Raw genomic sequence first — 17,305 nt, forward strand, 5'->3', positions numbered from 1 at the left:
CTGCAACGGGAGAGGCCACAACAGTGAGAGGCCCGCGTACCGCAAAAACAAAAACTCCATAAAAGGATGGTGTTCCAGCCAAGTAAAGTAAGTATTTGAGAAGAAAAGAGCAATCAGTCATCAGGTGAGGTAAATGAGAATTTTAAATTCACAATGAAAGCAGCAGTGTGGAAGGGACTTTTGATCTCGATAAGACCAGTTTTAGCGAAAGGGTGAGGGTATTCAAGTCTAAATAGAATAGTTTTAAGCCAGAAATGAGAAAACAGTTTTTAGCTGCAGGACATTGCTTCTGATATAATAACTAGGAAAATATGACACATTTTTTTATTTTTCTCATTTTTATTGGAGTATAGTTGATTTACAATGTTGTGTTAGTTTCAGGTGTACAGCAAAGTGAATCAGCTATACATATACATATATCCAGTCTTTTTTTAGGTTCTTTTCCCATACAGGTCATTACAGAGTATTGAATAGAGTTTCCTGTGCTATACAGTAGATCATTATTCGTTATCTATTTTATATATAGTAGTGTGTATATGTCAATCCCTAACTCCCAATTTATCCCTCCCCCCCCTTAGATTGGAAAACTGTGGAAGTAATGCAGACTGAATGAATTAGAGGTAGTAGAATGTGACCAATAAACAGATCTGTCGACTGTAATGGACAACAGAGGTAAACCCATCAGTGATCAACATATCAGCATTAGCAGAGGAAAAAAATGGAGGAAAAGATGTCATAATTAAGCCCATAGCTAAGGTGATATATTCTCTTTTTTCCCAACTTTATTGAGATATAAATGACAAAAATTGTATATATATTAAGGTGAACAACAAGATGATTTGATATACATATATATTATGAAATGATCACCATAATCAAGCTAATTAACATTTCCATCATCTCACGTAATACCATTTTTTTGTATGTGGGGGGAGAACACGTAAAATCTACTCTTAGCAAATTTCAAGCATACAATACAGTATTATTAACTATAGGCACTATGCTGTACATTAGGTCCCCAGAATATATTCATCTTATAGCTGAAAGTTTGTACCCTTTGTCCAACATTTCCCTTTTTCCCCCAATCCCCAACCCCTGGCAACCACCATTCTACCATCTGCTACTATGACTTCGACTTTTTTTAGGTGCCACATATAAGTGATATCATACAGTATTTGTCTTCCTCTAATTTATTTCATTTAGCATAATGCCTTCAAGGTCCATCCATTTAGTCACAAATAGTAGGATTTCCTTCTTTCTCATGACTGAATAATATCACATTGTATATATATACCACGTTTTCTTTATCCATTCATCAGTTGACGGACACTTAGATTGATGCCATAATCCTGGCTGTTGGCAACAACGCTGCTAAGAATGTAGGAGTACAGATATCTCTGAGATACTGTAACTGTGCTTGTTTTTCAACCAAAGAATGGTTAATAGTTAAAGCTCAGGGGTTTGGTGGACTGGTTCCTGTTTCACTTTGAGTTTTTTGCTCTGTTTCTGCCTTTGTTCTTGTTTTTACAGAAATATATGACCACTGACCCATAGAACAGATATGCTGATCTGGACAATGTAATGACCACACTCAAGTTCTAATATCAGCAAGGTACTTCGTGATTAGTGTACACATCTCCGAAAACAGAAGAGCAGCCTACCCCCAGCAAGTAGCCTGCAGCCGTTTCCTGCTTCCCTTCTTATATAAATCCTGGCTAACACTTGAAGAGTTGGGAGTTGGTTCTTTCAGGCAGTAGTCCACTTTCTCCCCAGGTTGTCGGTTTCCTTAAAATAAAGCTACTTTTCCTTTACCCAACACTTGTTTCTCAGTGTTGGTTTCTTCAGCAACAAGCAACAGAAACTGAGTTCCATCACAATACAGATTTCACTTCCTTTGGATATATGCCCAGAATTGAGATTGCTGAATCAAAAAATAGTTCTGTTTTTAACTTCTTAAGAAAATGCCATACCGTTTTCATGATGACTGTACCAATTTACATTCCCACCAACATGGCACAGGGGTTCCCTTTCCTTCAAATCCTCACCAACACTTGTTACCTCTTTTCTTTTTGACAACAGCCATCCTAACAGGCGTGAGGTGACATCTCACTGTGGTTTTGATTTGCATTTCCCTGACGATAGTGATGTTGAGCACCTTTGCATGTACTTACTGGCCATTTGTGTATCTTCTTTGAAAAATATCTGTTCAGGTCCTTTGCCCATATTCCAGTGGGATTATTTGGGTTTTTTGCTGTTGATCTGTAGGAGTTCCTTATATATTTTAGATGTTAATACCTTATCAGGTATATGGTATCTAATAAATATTTTTTTCCCATTCCCTAGGCTGCCTCTTTATTTTGTTGATGGTTTCCTTTGCTATGCAGAAGCTTTTCAGTTTGATATAGTCCCGTTTGTTATTTTTGCTTTTGCTGTTTATGCTCTCAGTTGCATATACAAAAAAAATCATTGCCAAGACAAATGTCAAGGAGCTTCCTCCCTATGTTTTCTGTACATGTCTGTTAGGTCTACTTATTAGTTTCATTCGGTGGTGTCACGTTTGCCTGCTTCTTTGTGAACACAAGTCTGTTTCCTCTGGTTTGCTTTCTCTATACAGTCCTCCTTGATGGCTCCACTGGCGTTTTACAACCTCCTACCTGGAACCCATAGTTTCCACATAGGAACTTTTGTCCACGGATGGCTGCTAAGGTTACTATTGCTGTGGGGTTATATATGAGAGACCTCCTATTCCACCATCTTGCTGACCCAGAGCAAACATTGTAAAGCCAAACAGAGTATTCTCTAATAGTTTTTGGAAGAACTATGATAGACAACATTTCCTACATGTAGCATGTAGCATCCTTCCTGGCATACCCCCAAATCCACATTTGATGTATATCTCTATGGTTTTCCTCCTGGGCTAGAAAACTCTCAGGGCATCTATCTTAGGAAAAAAATTATAGGTCAAAAACCACTATGCTTAAAATAAAAAATAATAATAAAAAAAACCCACTATGCCAAAGACCTTCCCATATGCCAGGCTCCCCCATCCTGCCTGTTCCAACTTCAGACTTACAACTTCTACTTCCATTTTTATATGTTGTAAGCCCTTGCCCCCATCAAATCCAATCTCTCAGGAGACATAAATAAAATACAACCAAAGTGGAATGGGAAAGAGAGAACATTACTGACAACAGTCATTCACATAATTTATTCTCATTGGGCTGAAGGCAAGTAGGGAATATGAATCCTAAAGTTTGGGGATAGGAAACAAAGAAAAATTATTTCCTCATTCTCCCTGACTATACTTTCAAGTCTTCTTCCTGGTTTATTACGTTATTTGGACAACCACACTTGATCACACCTCCTGACATTACTCAATATTTGCTTGAGTGAAAGAGACTGAGGCAAACTGAAGGAGCAGCTCTCATTACCCTCTGTCCATCACCCAGCAAACAGCCAGCCATGTCCTCACCATTCCTGTACACTGTTGGAGAGATGAGACCATCACACCAGCTGTGCCTACTGGGGTTGCTATTGTTTTCTCTTATTCCAAGTCAACTATGCCAGATCTGTGGTGAGTATGGTTTGACCTAAATTGCTCTAGCATGATAGTCTGAAGACTATTGACAGGGAGCTTTGTGTAGAGTTCCCTGAGAAAAGACCCTATTCCAATTCTGTATGCCGTTGGACTCTATGAGTAATGTGAAGGGTGGCAGGAGATGGTGAGGAAAGTTCCACAATGTACGTTGTTTTAAGAGGGATCATAGATTCAACATTAACTTGCCTAACTCTTCTTCCTATGCTAAGAGCCTTTCTACCACAACAGACCTGCCCAGTAGCTGTCTATTCTTGTTCATTTTCAGTGATAGAAAACTCATGACCCAGAAATTATTCAAGATCATGGAAAGGTGTCTTTTGATTCTGAGATGCAATCTGTTTTTCTGAAGTTCAGCCTATGGGTTTTAGGTTAACTCCTTGTTTAACTATGAAGAAAAAAATAATGTTAATAATCTCTTTCTAATAACGAAGACTGTTCTCTTGTCATTATTGAGTTCAGATATTCCAAGCTACACATCTTCTTCTTTTCAACTTTTCCCCACAGGACGTGGGTAGAAACCCATCATCTCTCCTCTGCATGTAGGCTCCAGAGAGTATGTGATTCTATTTCAAAACTACTAACTAAGAGAAAGAAAAACTGGTTCAGGTATAGTCTGACCCCTTAATAGCCAAATGATCCAATGTTTCTGAATTTTTTTAGCTTCGTCTATAAATGGAGGATAATCAGGGAAAGGTGTTGAAGCAGGTGATTTCTTAAAGTCCGGTATAGCTCACAGGTGCATGATTTCTCTATTATAAGTCTTTACCCTGGAATTGAGCTTCAAACCAGTCCAAAGATGGTGCCACAATGTGGTGTCAGCTGCGGCTACATCTTCCTGGTCTCTACAGCCCACAGGAAGCAATCCATCGCACAGCAGAAACACTAAAGTTCCGAATATGCCAGCTCTAATTGTTCTTCCTGGCCTGTCATTTCTTCTGTTGTATCCTAAGAACAGGGGGTCTCCATGGAGGCTTTGGAGTTTCATTCATTGTACAAAATAATTAACTTTGTTTTTGTGGTTAAGGAAGCTGATTTGAGCTGTTGACCAGGAACTAAAAAGTCTATTTCAGTGCCAGAAAATCCGCTGAACTGGATGCTTCCATAAAATCTCAGAGGCGACTCACAGTTGTCCAGTTGTGCCTGTAACAAACCATGACCTTCTACAATCACTCCACTCAGATCTTCCCGACTCTCTCTTTTAAAGTGAAGAAAGGTGGGCAAGGAAAATAACATTTCCTGGACTCTCTAAGTATGTGATCCTTAGAAACTCGAGTTGAGCTAGAGGTAGTAATATGTACAGTATTTTATAGTTTACTTAGTGGGGTTTTTTTAATCCAATATCCATGGAGTAGGTGTTACTATCCACCATTTCAACTGAAGTCAAGAAAGTTACATAACTTGGGGCTGCCCTGGCGGCGCAGTGGTTAAGAATCCTCCTGCCAATGCAGGGGGCACAGGTTCGAGCCCTGGTCTGGGAAGACCCCACATGCCGCGGAGCAACTAAGCCCGTGCGCCACAACTACTGAAGCCCGTGCGCCTAGAGCCCGTGCTCCACAACAAGAGAAGCCACCGCAGTGAGAAGCCCGTGCACCGCAACAAAGAGTAGCCCCCACTCACCGCAACTAGAGAAAGCCCGCGTGCAGAAACGAAGACCTAACACAACCAAAAATAAATAAATTTAAAAAAAACAAAAGAAAGTTACGTAACTTACCCCCAGTTATAAGTTAAGGAGCAAAGAATCCAGCCAAGGCCTGCCTGAACTCAGGGTTCATATTCTTCTCACGATTCCACAAACCCATGAGATAATCTGGAGATGGGTAGGATTTTCTTAAGATTACGGTCAAAGAATATTTAGAAATGCTTTCAGTGATAGTTAACTCTTCTTATTCTCCAGTTCCTGGGGGGTCCGGATTCTCCTTTTATTTCCACAATGTAATGGGACTCCCTCCATCCTTGCCCCTGGGATTTGGACACGTCTTAGGCTAAAACCAGAAGGTTTTCCAAAGGGTCCATGATGCTGAATAACGATCTTGATGCCTGGCCAGTTGGGCAATCAGACAATGCAGCTTTGGGCTCAATCACCAATGACACGTAGAATTTTTGCCTTCTTTCTCTTCTCTCTTCTTCCCTTCAGCATTAACCCAAGTGAATTAGAAGAAGATGGAGAAGGAAACAACTGACTCTAGAAAGTAGATTGGGCTAGGCTCCAATGACCAAGGTCTCTTTAAGGATACCCTCTCTAGGCCTCAAATTAGGTAACGGTACTAGATCTACCAGGCAGGACTTATATTCTGCCAGGACACAATGGTAAGGCTGAATAGTTGTTAAAATAGTTACCACTTCCATGCTGGTTGGCAAAAAAAGTAATACCTGGCAGAGCGGGGCTCCAGACCCACCTTTGTATTGTTACAGCAACACTGCCAGCGACTACTGGAAGGGTCTATGCCTGTGCCACATCTGTTCCTAAATCTTTTAATATCATCCCTGTTCCTAGCCCTAATATTTCACGAGTGTGTGTTTCTTATTTCCTCCTTCCCTTGCCACAGAGGTAAGCAGAGGAAACTGCTCCTATCTAAATCCTCTAGTAAACACAATGGTAAGTGCAAACTATACCAAAGGAATCCAAAGTGCCAACATCCTGTTGACCTTCAGACTTGTTCAGATTCAGAACCAAAGGCTAGAACAACAGCTGACTCGACAAATTCAAGAAGATATAAAAAAAAGAGGTGAGTGCCTATATTCCCCGGAAGAGTTAGGAAAAGACTTACCTATCTATAAAGATGATCTCCAGGGAGTTCTAAGAATTGTGTGTCCAAAACATCCCTGATACATCAATCTTAGCTGTAGAAAACGTGAGGTGAACAGGGGTAGATATAAAATGTAGTACACTTGAAACTTATTTAATGTTATAAACCAATGTCACCTAAATTTAAAAAAATCTAACACAAGTATGTAGTGGGGTTTTTTTTGATAAAGTTCACATGAAATTCAAAAAAAAATTGAGATGACACAAAGGTACCTCAAAAGATCAATCCCCTGCCACTTACTCTAGAGCTAGGCCTTCCTTCTTTGAGCCCTGAAAATCATATTCCTTCAAGAAGTTACAAGGAAAAGCAAAAGAAATTATAGACTCTCATCCATTAAGACTGTTATGTGATATAGTTGAGTTCATGACCAGAGAGGGTGTCGACCACAACCAAGAAAGCTGACGGTCGAGAGGCAACCACAGAGCAACAGAGATGTGGACTGGGTTTGAGACCAGATTCCACTTCGAGCCTTTCTTTTCAATATCGAGCTTTAGCTTTCTCATGAGTATAAGGGGGAAATACACCGCCCCCACCTACCTAGCAATATTATTGTGAGAATTAGGAGCAGCCTGAGAGTTTGGACGCTCTCTAAGGCAGAACATACAAGTCAATTATTCCTATCCAGGAAAGACGGCACCCACAAGGAGAGAAAATCCCAAGGCTTTATTATTTATCTATTTTTATTCTTTGTTCATTTTTATAAGGATTACATGATTCCAGAAAGAACCCATAATTTCATGGGAAAGATTAAGATCTCGCTTGCATTTATACAGTACTGCTAGAAAAGGCTCTGTTTTGGGGATAAAGAAGAGAACAACAAAATATTAGTAAAGAGTAGAACAGGAGAAAGGAGTGACAGCAATATAAGTCTCCAGGAAGACAGGAGGCCAAAAAAATTATAAGCATGTACCTTGTTTAACTTGAATACTTTTCTTTTCAGAGCCAGAGATAACCTCAGGAGAGCTTGCCTTGGCTATCCTGGCTTTGGGAGCGTGTAAAAACTCTAGTGAAGTGTTTATACGTGATGCTCATCTGGTTAGCAAACTAGGAGAGAAATTCAAAGCAGAAATTGAGAATATGGGTGAGAATCAAATGTTCAGAGACCCTGGACATCCTTGTCTTTTCCTCTACTGACTCAGAACTGTATGAAGTTTCCCCCTATTTTTTCCATCTCCTCTTCACTTCATTCATCCCACTATACCTTTGAAGATCACTTTCCCTTCTTCCTTCTTTCAACATGCATCTTGAGTTTTCTTTTCCAATATGTTCAACTGAGCATTGACCTTACGTTGGATGATGAATGCACACACCAACACACAAACATACAGGTCACAGTTCTTTAGTCCTCCAGAAGCTTGGCATTTAGACAAATTACACCAGAAATAGTTGAGCAATACGAGACACTGTGTCATAAGTATCAAAGCATATACATACGATTCTATAATATTACAAGGGCTAAAGATGGCAAAAAGTACTTTATCACTGGGAAAAATAGGTTGACCATCACAGCTGCTAGTGAGGTACATTTGTGCATTCTAGTCCTAACTATGTAACCACTTGAACATCAGGATAGTATTTTTTTTTAATATTTATTGGAGTATAGTTGATTTACAATGTTGTGTTAGTTTCAGGTGTACAGCAAAGTGAATCAGTTATACATATACATGTATCCACTCTTTTTTAGATTTTTTCCCACATAGGTCATTACAGTGTATTGCCCTGTGCTATACAGTAGGTTCTTATTAGTTATCTATTTTATATATAGTGGTGTGTATATGTCAGTCCCAATCTCCCAATTTATCCCTCCCCCCCTTATTCCTTGGTAACCATAAGTTTGTTTTCTACATCTGTGACTCTACTTCTGTTTTGTAAAAAAGTTCATTTGTACCCTTTTTTTAGATTCCACATATAAGCGATATCATATGACATTTGTCTTTCTATGTCTGACTTACTTCACTTAGTATGACAATCTCTAGGTCCATCCATGTTGCTGCAAATGGCATTATTTTGTTCTTTTTATGGCTGAGTAATATTCCATTATATACATGTACCACATCTTTATCCATTCCTCCATTGATGGACATTTATGTTGCTTCCATGTCCTGGCTATTGTAAATAGTGCTGCAGTGAACATTGGGGTGCATGTATCTTTTCAAATTATGTTTTTTTCTGGATATATGCCTAGAAGTGGGATTGCCGGGAGTATTTTTTATACCTTTAGTGCTGAATCTCCTCAGTTATAAAATGAAACGAGTTGAGTTGAATTTGGTGGCCCTTAAGAACCTTTAAATTTCTCAACTTTGCCAATTCTATGAGCAATATCTCCCCTCTGTTATTCACCTCTCTTTAAATGTAAAGAAATAGAGATAAAGTAAGTAGAAATAAGTTAAAAATGTACTATTCCGGTACCACTTCTGTGACTAAGGTATTTCTTTTCTCTCTGCCAGAAACACACAGTGACAATCCGCTGACTAACTATTACCAGCTCAGCCTGGCCCTCCTGGCCTTGTGTCTGTCCAGTGGGAGCTACTCAACCACCAACGTTATTCCTTACTTCACTCCTGAAAATAAAAACTATTATTTTGGCGGCCAGTTCTCAGTAGGTGAGTCATTTAAACCCAATTCCCTTGGTTTCAAGGACATAGGCACCAATAGGCCTTGCTCTTTGAATTTTTCTACCAGTAGGTACTTGAATTTTTTCTATCCTCTTTACCCTAGTCTCCTCAGAAGAGAATTTTTGTTTAGAAGAATGGATATTGAGTAGTATTTAAGCCTCTTTATGGATGTGCAGTATAGTAGAAAGATGTGGTTCCTACTCACACTTCTGAGTAACCAACAGATGTTAACTCTTGACTTTAATTTTCCCATCTTTAAAATGAGGATAGATCATGAGACTCTTCAGATAAGACATCTTAGGAAGTATAAATATTAGAGAAAGGGAATGCGGTGGAATTCATTTATCTCAACCCTGCACCTTTCTCTCATCTATTGGGACCATTTGGATGTGTGGGATTACTTCCAAATAATAGATTTGGAAGTAATCTTTCTTCCAAAGAATAATAGATTTGGAAGTAATCTTCTCATCTATTGGGACCATTGGGATGTGTGGGATTACTTCCTAATAATAGAACCTCTCCAGTGGTCAGGCCCAATAGTTTGATCAATAAAGTGCGTATCCACCATGGAGAAGGACCAGAAATTCCCCACTGGATCCGCTTACACATCCAAAAAGAAGTTCCCTTAAGACAAGTAGTGTTGTTGCCCTAGGGGCCCAGATCCACAAGCTCATTTTTCTCCAAGAAGTTCAAAGAGAACCACCATTCAGTGTCTCAGGATAGTAAGGAGAAAGTGAGCTTCTTATACTCCTTCTTCTATGAGAGAGGTAAGGCACCGTGCCTGAAGAACATAGAGGAAACCAAGTAAGGAGCCAGGAAAAAAAGACCTTATCCTCCATCCTTCCAATCTCTTGCCTCCTCCTCCCCATTAAGAAGGTTTACTGAATGAACTGCTCTCAAGCACTATTTCTTCATCAGTCTAATGGAAACCTTGGAACTTTACAAAGACATATTTGTTTGGAGTATTATCCTGGGTTTTCTCAATTTCTTTGCCAATGTGGCTAAAAGATAAAAAAGGATGAGAACAACCAGTATGTAAAAGCAGACCATTCATGTGTTTGCACCTACAAATCCATATGTGTTTCTATGACCAAGATGTGAGTTTCTGAGTACAAGGTACATGGCTATTCAACATAAGGAAAGAATCTTGCAATATTTGAGAGGCTAGTGCCAGAGGGATGACTGCTGTACCTTGAAATTCTTATCTCCCATCATTAACGAGCATAACCAACCATCCCAGTTTGGCCAGATTTGTCCTGTTGTTAGTACTGAAAGTCCCACATACCAGGAAACTACTCAGTCCAGGGTGAACCAGGATGGTTAGTCACCCTATCACCGGTGTTTTGCTTCCTGACAGATACTGGAGCAATGGCTGTTCTTGCTCTAACCTGTGTGAAGAGGAGAATAGAAAAGGAGGAGATTGAAGCAGATATAAAGGATTTAAACAAAACCAATGTTTATATAACATCCCTGGTAAATAAGATTCTGTCTGCAGAAAATGATGGTCTCTTCGGAAACATATTTAGCACAGGAGAAGCTATGCAGGTAAGTCAGAGCGTAAACCAGGAGACAGGGAAGGGATTCATGGAGAAAAGCAACATCTTCATCCTCCCTTACTGGCCTCCTAAAGACTTATTATCCATTCTGTTTCCTATACTGACTTTGATCTTACTCATGTGATTCCCCTGCCCTGCCTGAAATGTATTCTCCTCTCCTTTACCTTTCCATATCCGATGCTTCTATGAAGCTCTTCCTGACTCCATTTAAGAAATTCTACAGCCTGCTACAATCTATCTTGTTGTTTTATCACATGCAGTTTCACACTTTACCATATACCATTGTTTGGCGTTTCACCTTACCTCCCAAATCAGTTACTGGTATGGAAATAATAAGTGGTAGTGGAATCTGGTAGTTATTGACATTAAGTCATTAATGCACAACCACCCAGTGAAGAAAGAATTATTATCTCTATTTCCTAGGAAGTAATAATAATGAGTGTGAACCATGGAGTACCGGTAACTTGCCTAATAGTACAAAGCCAAAGAGCGATGCAGATCGTGATAGGACTGAAATAATTGGTTTCAAAACTCATACTCAATGCCAACACTATCTTGTATATGTTCCTTGAAGACTGAGAATTTATTCCTGCATTTACTCACTGATCTACTCAACTCCAAGGGGTAGATACAAGAGGAGATGAAGAAAGGTTTATAGAAAAAAAAAAAAAGATTTCACCGAGTCTTTGGTATGAATTTGGGTCTGCTAGGCTGACTCAGGGTGAGAGGACTTTCAAAGGGAGAGAAGAAGCAAGGACAAAGGACAAAGGTACAAAAGAACATTCCATATTTTAGGAAGATCAAAAGGTTCAGCACAAGGTGCTTGGGAAAATTACAAGACGGGGCTGATGATGTAAGCAAGGGTCAAATCATAAAGAGTGTTCATATTGTTGTTACTGTTCACACTTGGTAAGTTTGAAATTAATATAAAACCGTGGTTTCCCATTCTGGCTGCACTTTTGAATCACCTGGAGGAGCTTTTATAACATACTAATGTTTACACCCCAAACCAACCAGTTAATACAGAAATTTAGGGGTGGAACATGGGCTTTGGTCTTGTTTAAAAACCCTACAGGTGGTATTCATTCACAGCAGGACCAAGAGCTGCTTACCTACCACAGTTTATAAGAGAAGATAAAATATGATGAGTTTTTTTTTTAATATCCCACAAATGCTGGTTGACTACCTGGTTATCTTTAAGAGTCTTCAAGAAAAAATGAAAAGGAGAACTGTCCTTCCTTGAGAAACCACAGAGCAACATCTTCAAGTTTAGTCCATTTTAGCCCTTGACTTACTCTAATACCCTCTTAATTTTTCCTACCCTGTAATTCTTCCCCTTCAGTCCAGTTTATATCTGCTGCCTGGATAGTTTCTGTTCAAGAACCTGTTAGACTTCCCACTGTCAAGCAAATGATGGCAGACACCGCACCGTGAAATTCAAGGGTCTACCAATCTGGTCCCAACCTCCTTCTCCGGGCTGTCCTTCCACAATTGCCCTGAGTGTTCCCTCTACACCAGTTCTCCTAAGCCAGGAGGAATCCCCTGGGGATTTTACTAAAACGCATATAACTCTCATCATAGCCAGGCCAGGCTCTGGCCATTCCTACTTTATCCCCTTTGGTCAGGTTGTTGCCTCCTCATGTCACCTACTGAAATGCCATCATACCACCAAGCCTATTCAAGTACTGCCTTCTCCACCAAGACTTTCCTCAGTCTCACTAAATGTTTATGAGCTCTTCCTCTTTGGAAAGGCCATGCCGCTAGATGCTTCTCTTAGGGCATTCATCTTAGGGACTCCTTTACAAGAATCTGTTCACACTATTTATGGATTGCCTCCTATATGACAAGTACTGTTTCAGCATCAGTGGTACAAGAGTAAATACGGTAGAGAAAGTCTGTTCTCACTGACGCTATGAGAGTTTGTGTGATTTAACAATTTCCACCTCCCCACCCAAACTAGCTTATAAGCTTCTTGATGGCGGGAAAGGTATTTTAGTGGTCTAAGGTGGTTCCTATGTAGTCAATGTCCAATAAAGATTTACTAAGTTAGTTAGATGCAGGCTTTCCTGTTATGTGAAGTTTCTCTCATTTATTCCCATTCTCTCTCACTCTCTCTCTCTCTCTCTCTCTCTCTCTCTCTCACACGTTAGGCTCTGTTTGTCTCATCAAACTATTACAAAAATAAACGGAATTGCCAAGAAACTCTGCACACAGTACTTCACAACATCCTTCAGGGAGCATTCCATCTGCCAATTGCTGCAGCCCAGATCTTACCTGCCCTGATGGGAAAGACCTACTTGGATGTCAACAAAAACTCTTCTTGTGCCTGCAGTCCAGGTATAGCACTAATGAGCAAACTGTTTTGCCTTTCAGCATAACACCCAAAGTGTGTGAGACTTAGGTTTCCTCAGGGACCAAAAGTGACCAGTTAAACCTCTAAAGCATAACAGTTCCCAGATAGAACTCAGTCCTCCACATGTGATCATAACCCCCTGAGGATTTGTCCTTAACAGAGTAGTAGATGCCGTTCTTGGTTCAAACACTGATGAACAAGGTAGAGTTTATTAAAGGACGTCTATCTCCGAAGGGATGTTTTCTGACTGCTGGATACAGAGATTTTCTGAGCATCATTCCCATCCTAAAAAGTATGGTGTCTCTGACTTTTCATTATGCTCAATGAGTGGTCCCTCAGAGACATAAGACATCAATGTGGAAAGAATATGGCAGTATTATAAGAAAATTGCAGCACGAATCATTAATCAAACAACTGATTTTGCAACAAGGTACAAAAAAAGACTTTTCCTTCTATCTATCTTGTTCATTTCTGGTTCAGGCACATGTAGGTTTAGGGATCTTAGACAAAATGTTTAACTTCTAAGCTTCAGTTTTCTACTATAAGAAATGCAAATGCTAATAGTATGTAACATAGGTATTTGTAAGGACTGAAGGAGAAAATCCATGTAAAATGATTAGTACAGTGCCTGGCACATAATGTTTTCAATAAAGGTTAGGAAATAAAAAGGCTAGGGATTGGGAAAAAATAGGGGAAGGGCACTAAGAGATACAAACTTCCTGTTGTCAAATAAATAATTCATGGGAATATAAAGTACAGCATAGAGAATATAGTCAATAATATTGTAATAACTTTGTATGGTGACAGATGGTTACTAGACTTTCCATGGTGATCAATTCGTAATGAATATACATGTTGAATCATTGTTTTACACCTGAAACTGACATAATATTGTATGTCAACTATACTTCAATAAAAAAATTAAAAGGCAAAAAAAAAAGGGGGTGGGAAGCATTACTGTATGCTGCACCAAAGCAAAAAAAAAAAAAAAAAAAAAAAACAGGAGCCTCTGTGGGAAATGGGAGATGGGGTAATTGAATTGCTGAGACAGCTGGAAGCTGACGCAGGCACAAGCCCGCACGAGCCGGTGAGTAGTGTGTGGTTTTAATTTGTGCTTTAGTCATATGAGAGATCTGCCCCGTGACTGCTGACCCTCGCTCCTTGCACAAACCTTCCTCTGCATAAAGGGAAGGAATCGTTGCATAGGGCTTGGATAGGTGTGCAGACTCTGACCTCATTTTTTATTATTCCTTATAATAATTCTTCTCTGCCTTTCTGTCTCTGCCAGATAAATTCAACATCTCCACAGATGAGCCTGTACCTGTGACACCTACTATCTCACCCTCCAATATTTCAGTCAATTACTCTGTGCAAATCAATGAAATTTTCAATTCCACCAAAGTCACCGTGAGAAAGGGTTCTGTCTTCCTCGATGTGATGGTGGCAGCTGAGAAACAAAATAAGGCTGCATTTTGGTATGTCTGTACATAACCTAAGGTTAAGGAATTTAATGGGATTATGACTCAGCAAGAATACATCTGCACCTGAATACAATGTACATTTAAAACGCCTCCCAGTGAGTACTTTTGCTGTTCACCAACATCGCACGGCCGGGGTTAAAAAAAGGGAGGTGAAATTTTTCCTCCTCTAGCATGTAGCAAGTATTAAATTATTGCTCACTGAATAGATAAATAAGTACCAGGGATCCCTCTTCTGTCAGTTAAACTCCTTCAATAAATAGAACCTCTTAAGTCAGACATTTTGTGTCTGGAACAGTGGTTCTTAACTATTTTTGAATCACTGACCCCTTTGAAAGTCAGATGAGTGGGATTCTCATCCCAGAAAAAGGAATATACACACAAAATGTGTCATTCTTAAAAAATTTTTATTTTATATTGGAGTATAGTTGATTAACAATGATGTGTTAGTTACAGGTGTACAGCAAAGTGATTCAGTTATACCCATAAAAGTGTCCATTCTTTTAAATTGTTTTCCCATTTAGGTTATTATAGAATATTGAGCTGAGTTCCCTGTGCTATACAGTAGGTCTCTCTTGGTTATCTATTTTAAATATAGTAGTGTGTACATGTCAATCCCAAACTCCCAATCTATCCCCCACCCCCGCTACCCTTTACCCTTTACCCCTGGTAACCGTAAGTTAATCCTCTAAGTCTGTGAGTGCAAAACTTGTCATTTATGTTTTTTTTACATGTGCGTTTTTTTTTAAATTAATTAATTAATTTTTTTTTTTTGGCTGCGTTGGGTCTTCATTTCTGCATGCAGGCTTTCTCTAGTTGCATCAGGTGGGGGCTTCTCTTCGTTGCAGCGTGCTGGCTTCTCATTGCAGTGGCTTCTCTTGTTGCGGAGCATGGGCTCTAGGTGCGCGGGCTTCAGCAGTTGTGGCATGTAGGCTCAGTAGCTGTGGCTCGTGGGCTCTAGAGCACAGGCTCGGTAGTTGTGACACACCGGCTTAGTTGCTCCGTGGCATGTGGGATCTTCCCGGACCAGGGCTTGAACCTGTGTCCCCTGCGTTGGCAGGCAGATTCTTAACCACTGCACCAGCAGGGAAGTCCCCAAAACTTATCATTTACATCAGAGGTCTTACAAATGCCTCCCCCACCTTTCAGGAGGTTCATGGACTCCTAGATTAAGGTTCCCTGACCTAGAGAGTTCAAATATTAAAATTAAGATATTGACTCTGCCTCTGAAAAATATGGCTTATTTGGCGCCTTAAACCTAACTGACAATAGCTTATTGTATTTAATAACATGCTGTAAGATGCGACAGAGAAAATCGTATATATATGAAAATTATGTCTATGTGTATATATATAACTATAAAGCCTGCTTTCAAGTGTTCCCAGGAAGGTAGAGAAATGTGAATAAAGAATGTGAAAAAGACATTGACTATGTCACTTTTTAATAAACAGGTATGAATTACTAAATTATCCTTTCCTGTTCCTCTTTCCTCAGTGCCTCTAGGACAACCAATTAACACTTTCTTGTACTGCTTTAGTGTCTTCATCAGTTACTGTCTTGGGTAGAAGATTTGAAATTGTTGATGGCAAAGTGTCTACTATGGCAGGAAGGAGGGGCAGAAACCAGGGGAATCATTTCTCTAATTTTGCATGGATTGTAGGAGGGCCTGCATCAGAATGACCTGGAATGTTTATAGAATGTGCAGATTCCTGGTCCCAGCCCAGACCGACAGAATCAAGGTATCTGGGGATAGGGCCAGGAGATCTGCATACTCTGAAGCATCTTCAAGTGATTCTTAGGTGTGTTAAAGTTTGAGAAACGCCCATGGAGAGTTGCCTTCGACCATTCTAAGTTCCTGGAACCCATTCACTGTCCCCCACAGTTTCGAAACGGAGGACAGCCCATGGGGGCCCTACATCACCACTGTTCAGAACATAAGCGCCAACAATAATGACAGAACCTACTGGCAACTTCTGAGCAATGGCCAACCGCTGAGCCAAGGTAAGGGAGAGTACGACAAACAACGCTACAGAGTGAGATGCCCAAAGCATTCAGGTGTGAGGGTGTAAGCTTTGGCGGGGAACGTGCCAAGGAGCTGGGAGAGCCATATCCATTATCTGATGATTTGGTGGTCAAATCATTTGACCCACTTCTCCTTCTTCTTCCTTTTCAGGACCTGGGAGTTATGTTGTCAAAAATGGAGAATATTTGGAGGTTCGTTGGAGCACATACTAATAAACCCAAACCATCCTCAGCTGGGTCTAACCCTTTTGTAGTGAGATTCCATGTGGAAATTGATCTTACACCTTCCTTTTCACTTATCTCGACCCCAATAGCATAGTCAATAACCTCTAATTCTCTCTTCGCATGTTCAATAAAAGATCAACAACTATACAAAAAGAGCATGTTCTAATAATTTCATAGCAAAAGGGAATTACTATTAGAGAGAAGAACTACCTCAGGAGGAAACAAAGTGAAAGAGATTAGACCCACTTGTCTAATAAACTGAGTTCTACTCAAGGTTCCCCTGCTAACTATCTGGGTGACCTTGGGCAACTGGGGAAAATGGAGATAAAGTTCTGGGTCTAATGGTGCAGCAGCAACCAATGAGATCAAGGAGAAAGTTCATAGGGAGACTGAGCTCTCTGAGACCCAGATGCAAGGGAGGAACTGAGTGGACATATTGCTTCATACAGGCAGTGGGTAGAGAGAAAAATATTGCCATGGAGAAAGGGTGAAATGTGAAGCTTACACATAAAAGTCAGTCCACAAAGTTTGAGGAACACTTTCATTCCCTCTTCCAGCTGCCTCCCCTGGGTCCCACTTGTTCTCCCACATTTATTTTCCTTTCATTTCACCATAAAAATCACCCTTATAGTCATATCATCAAAATACACA

At 40.0% G+C, this 17,305-nt stretch overlaps 3 protein-coding genes across 3 annotated transcripts in view; 1 reads left to right on the forward strand and 2 right to left on the reverse strand.

The window, feature by feature from the left end:
* OOSP3 (oocyte secreted protein family member 3) overlaps positions 1 to 1,979 on the reverse strand; it is a 24,560-nt gene extending 22,581 nt beyond the window's left edge. Inside the window, exon 1 of the mRNA XM_067749793.1 lies at positions 1,971 to 1,979. Within this exon, the coding sequence (XP_067605894.1) occupies positions 1,971 to 1,979 (9 nt within the window). The remainder of the gene's footprint in view (positions 1 to 1,970) is intronic.
* The window catches only part of STX3 (syntaxin 3), a 145,225-nt gene that overhangs the window by 42,904 nt on the left and 85,016 nt on the right, over positions 1 to 17,305 (reverse strand). The gene's annotated exons all lie outside the window — the stretch shown is intronic.
* TCN1 (transcobalamin 1) lies at positions 3,388 to 16,811 on the forward strand. Its single transcript, XM_067748891.1, has 9 exons — positions 3,388 to 3,574; positions 6,145 to 6,324; positions 7,346 to 7,486; positions 8,853 to 9,008; positions 10,378 to 10,565; positions 12,727 to 12,913; positions 14,218 to 14,404; positions 16,290 to 16,408; positions 16,581 to 16,811. The coding sequence occupies exons 1-9, from the start codon at positions 3,463 to 3,465 to the stop codon at positions 16,640 to 16,642; spliced, it is 1,332 nt and encodes a 443-aa protein (XP_067604992.1). The 5' UTR covers positions 3,388 to 3,462; the 3' UTR covers positions 16,643 to 16,811.

Source organism: Pseudorca crassidens, chromosome 9 (assembly GCF_039906515.1).
Source record: "Pseudorca crassidens isolate mPseCra1 chromosome 9, mPseCra1.hap1, whole genome shotgun sequence".
In the NCBI taxonomy this organism is placed as follows: domain Eukaryota; kingdom Metazoa; phylum Chordata; class Mammalia; order Artiodactyla; family Delphinidae; genus Pseudorca; species Pseudorca crassidens.

Coding starts and splice junctions, on each gene's coding strand:
- TCN1 (XM_067748891.1), top strand. CDS start 3,463: ATGTCCTCACCATTCCTGTACACTGTTGGAGAGATGAGACCATCACAC. Junction 6,325..7,345: donor AGAAGATATAAAAAAAAGAG/GTGAGTGCCTAT, acceptor TTTTCTTTTCAG/AGCCAGAGATAACCTCAGGA. Junction 9,009..10,377: donor TGGCGGCCAGTTCTCAGTAG/GTGAGTCATTTA, acceptor GCTTCCTGACAG/ATACTGGAGCAATGGCTGTT.